General features: G+C 41.2%; 1 protein-coding gene and 1 pseudogene across 1 annotated transcript; one reads left to right on the plus strand and one right to left on the minus strand.

Moving 5' to 3' along the window:
• Nucleotides 1-596: 596 nt before the first annotated feature.
• LOC100433811 (MKI67 FHA domain-interacting nucleolar phosphoprotein-like) lies at nucleotides 597-1,587 on the minus strand. The gene has a single exon (XM_054526754.1). It carries the CDS (start codon nucleotides 1,489-1,491, stop codon nucleotides 979-981), a length of 513 nt encoding a protein of 170 aa, XP_054382729.1. The 5' UTR covers nucleotides 1,492-1,587; the 3' UTR covers nucleotides 597-978.
• A 1,571-nt stretch (nucleotides 1,588-3,158) lies between these two features.
• LOC100434192 (clathrin light chain A-like) lies at nucleotides 3,159-3,641 on the plus strand (annotated as a pseudogene).
• Nucleotides 3,642-4,042: the final 401 nt, after the last annotated feature.

A 4,042-nucleotide genomic window follows, 5' to 3' on the forward strand; every position in this document is an offset into this window, starting at 1 on the left:
GTGTTTCTGTTTCCCCTAGGCTGGGATATTGATCCTGAAGGAATGTGTTGCATATTGGCTCTATACCAGGACAAGGATGCATGGGGAAATGAGACTCATAAGAGTCTGTCATTGATCTTTCCCACATTGTGGAGGTCAGATTCCAGAGCAATCCCCTCCTTCTCTATAGGGAATATGAACCACTCCTCTTGCCTCTTTAGGAAGGGGCAGAGTTCAATAAGCCTATGGGAGAACTCTTGACTTGTACCCACATCCTAAACATCACTGGTAAGTCAGGCAATGGCAATTACTCCGCTCTTATATACCCTGGGCTGATGTCTGATGGTATTATGGGAATAGAAACCTCGGTAACCTGTTACCATCTAATTGGACCAGGACTTGTGCTTTAGTTCAATTGGCCATTCCCTTCACCCTGGCATTCCATAAAATACCTGAAAATACACATGGCCATTGAAACCAGAGAGACTTGACAAATTCTTTTTTTCTCATAAAAATATTATATTTTTCAGAAGAAATATTACACATAATACACTGAAAATCACTGATTGCTTTTTCTTCTTTTTTCTGTGAATGTGTAGGTGTTTGAGTCTCTTGTATTTCTTCTTTTATACAGAATATGGGCTGTTTGAAAACTATTTCATTATATTTATCATCATCATTCATTTCAGCCACTTCAGATTTTTGTCTCTCCAAAAATGTTGGTGTACAAACTGGTGTGGGGCCCTGGCTATCCACAGTCTTCTCAGGAGTGTCAAGAGTGCCTAAAACCTTTATCTTCTTCTTACATAAAACCTTGCCTTTTGTAGATGTCTGATGATTAGTTTTTAAAATACTTTGTTTTCTGTAAAATCAAAGAAGGAAAATCATAATCAATTCCTTTTTTAGCTCATTTCTTCCTGAGTAATCTTTGCTTCTTTTTAAATTACTCCTCCATCCGTAGCTTTTGTGTTAGTGTCCGATTCTGATTATACCATTTCACTAATGATAAGATGGCTGCTTAAATGGAATATTCCAGTCTTTAAAGAGTTCTTTATGTACTTTTTCAGGTGGCATATAATGACACTCCAAGAGTCTTTCACTAAACAGGTAGTTGTTCATTGTTTCATCAACTATCTTGGCAACATCCTCAAACTCAAACTTCGCAGATGCATAGCCTTTGCTATTTCCAGTCCTTTTACTTCTGAACAGTCTGAACCATGTAACAGTGCCAAACTGGGAGAAATATGAGAATATCTGGGTTTCATTAAGTAGGTGGCACACAAAGACTACTCCAGGAGTAAGTTGTTCTTGTTCTTTTCGCTGGGTTGTGCACTTGTGAACCTGTACCACCTCCTTTTGAAACTTGACATCTTCCTGCAGGTTAAGTGACAGGATTGGCCCAGCTGGGACAGAAAAGGAAAGGCTGCCATGCCAAAAGTGGCCATCACTAACTCCATGAGGCACTCCTGGAAACGTCAGGTTCTCAGCTCCCCGACAAATTTTTTTGATCATAATATATATGTTGCCTTAATAGGAGGTAACATATATGTTGCCTTAATAGGAGGTAACACCCCTAGAGGGGGTGCCTAATGAATTTAAGGCCTGAAACCAAATAGCTGCTGGGTTTCAGTCAGCACTCTTCTCATGATCAACTGTTAATAAAAATGTGGATTGGATTAATTCTATTTATTATTATCAACAGAGATTCATCAATTATACTCGGGACACTCAAGTATAATTAACTAGCCAGTTACATGCCACCAGTTGAATGGCCTGGGAAAAGAGGCTTGAGCTAGACATGATACTAGCAGATAAAGGGGGCATATGTGTTACGCTGGATGAGAAATGTATTTTCATTCCCAACAATACTGCCCCAGATTGAACTATTACAAAAGCATTACAAGGACTGAAAACTGTCACCAACAAATTGGCAGAAAAGGCTGGAATTGATGACCGATTTACCGATGACCGATTTACTAGAAGGTTGGTTTGGGAAATGGAAAGCCATGGTAGCTTCAATCCTTACATCTCTCATAATTGTAGCAAGGGCCTTAACGGCAGTGGGATGCTATATTATCCCTTGTATAAGGGGACTAGCACAAAGGTTAATTGGAACAGCTATTAACAAACAAATTGCCCATGACCTACCAGCAAAATAACTTACTCTTGTTAGACACTGAACCAGACTATGAAGAAGAAAGTAAAGTAGTTCTAAAATGATTTGAGGACCAAAGGACCCAAAGATTAAAGTAAAAATAAGACCAAAAGATGAAAAGAAAGAAAGAAAAGGAAAGAAAGAAAGAAAGAGAAAGAGAGAAAGAGAAGAAAAGAGAAGAGAAGAAAAGAAAAGAAAAAAAGGGAACTTGTAAGAAAACATTTTAATGGTCCATTTTCAAGGCATGATAGACCTAAGTACTCGCAGCCAGCCTGCGGATATGACAAACTGCACAGCTTATGCATGTAGAAAGTCATAATAAGCAAACAGAATATAGAGGAGGGGTCAGCCCATAAAAGGGAATAAAGTTTCGCTATTGGGAAATAAAAACTTAAGCAAGGAAGAGGACCAGGGTGTGACCCTATAAGGAGATAATGAAACTTAGGTGACATCTGGGAAGATTGTAACCCCATAGTACTCGACCAATGAGGAACTGGGGGAGGGACTTGCATGCTAGGAAATAAATTGCCTGCTGTTACTGCCCCAGGTGTGCCTGCCTACCAGACACCTGATCTTGCAAGACTACCATTAAAAGTCTCACTCCCACCTGGTGCAGTGGCTCACGCCTGTAATCCCAGCAGTTTGGGAGGCCAAGGCAGGTGGATCACTTGAGGTCAGGAGTTCAAGACAAGCCTGGCCAATATGGTGAAACCTCATGTCTACTACGAATACACAAAAATTAGCTAGGCACTGTGGCATGTGCCTGTAATCCCAGCTACTCAGGAGGCTGAGGCAGGAGAATTGCTTGAACCCAGGAGGTGGAGGAGGCTGAGGAAGGAGAATCACTTGAACCTAAGAAGTGGAGATTGCAGTAAGCTGAGATCGTGCCATTGCACTCCAGCCTGGGTGATAAGAGCAAAACTTTGTCTCAAAAAAAAAAAAAAAGAATGACAAGGCCTTCACCATCCTGGAAGGTGGTGCCCCCAGGCCCCAGCCACATGGCAAGCTGCCTGGGGGTCTGGATGCTGTTAATGGAGTAATGAATGGCAAATACTACCAGGAAAGTAATGGTCCAACAGACAGTTGTGCAGCATTTCACAAGTGGATAGATTGCAGTCAGAGCCTGAAAGTATCCGTAAGTGGAGAGAAGAGCAAACAGAACGCTTGGAAGCCCTTGATGCCAATTCTTGGAAGCAAGAAGCAGAGTGGAAAGAAAAGGCAATAAAAGAGCTAGAGGTGTGATATGTGAGATAGGATGAGCAACTACAGAAAACAAAAGCAAACAGGGCAGCAGAAGAAGCCTTTGTAAATGACATTCACCAGTTCTTCCCAGGCACTGAGTGGGAAAGTGTGGCCTGGCTGTGTAACTTTAACCCCAAGTCCAGAAAGCAGGCTAAAGACATCTCCCAGAGGTGCTCAGTCCTCATCTCCCTCAAGCAGGCCCTGCTGGTGCACTGAGGAGCCACCCTGTGGAAACACTACATCTGCAATATCTTAATTCTACTCAGCGAAGTTCTTCACAGTTATTGGATTAATAATGTTGAGTTATTTTGGACGAAACCTTTTTGTCTTTAGAGCTGATCATTGTTTGTGATTGCATGTTTCCTTCAACTGTGTTCTACCTGGCATTCAGAGAGCAGGGGGAGTAGGAAGAGGAAGGGAGAGAAGCGTCCCAACAGTAGCCTCAACCTATGCTTTTGTGCATTATTCTGAGAATAAATTTCTGTTTCAAACTATTAAAAAAAAACAAAACAGGCAAAGGATGTGACACTTCCCAAAGAAGTCATACAAGCGGCCAACAAACCTATTAAAAATACTCAGCGTGATTAATTATCAGATAAATGCAAAGCAAAACCACAGTGGGATACTATAACATGAGTCAGAATGGTCATTATTAAAAAGGTCAAT

This window comes from Pongo abelii, chromosome 10 (assembly GCF_028885655.2).
Source record: "Pongo abelii isolate AG06213 chromosome 10, NHGRI_mPonAbe1-v2.0_pri, whole genome shotgun sequence".
In the NCBI taxonomy this organism is placed as follows: domain Eukaryota; kingdom Metazoa; phylum Chordata; class Mammalia; order Primates; family Hominidae; genus Pongo; species Pongo abelii.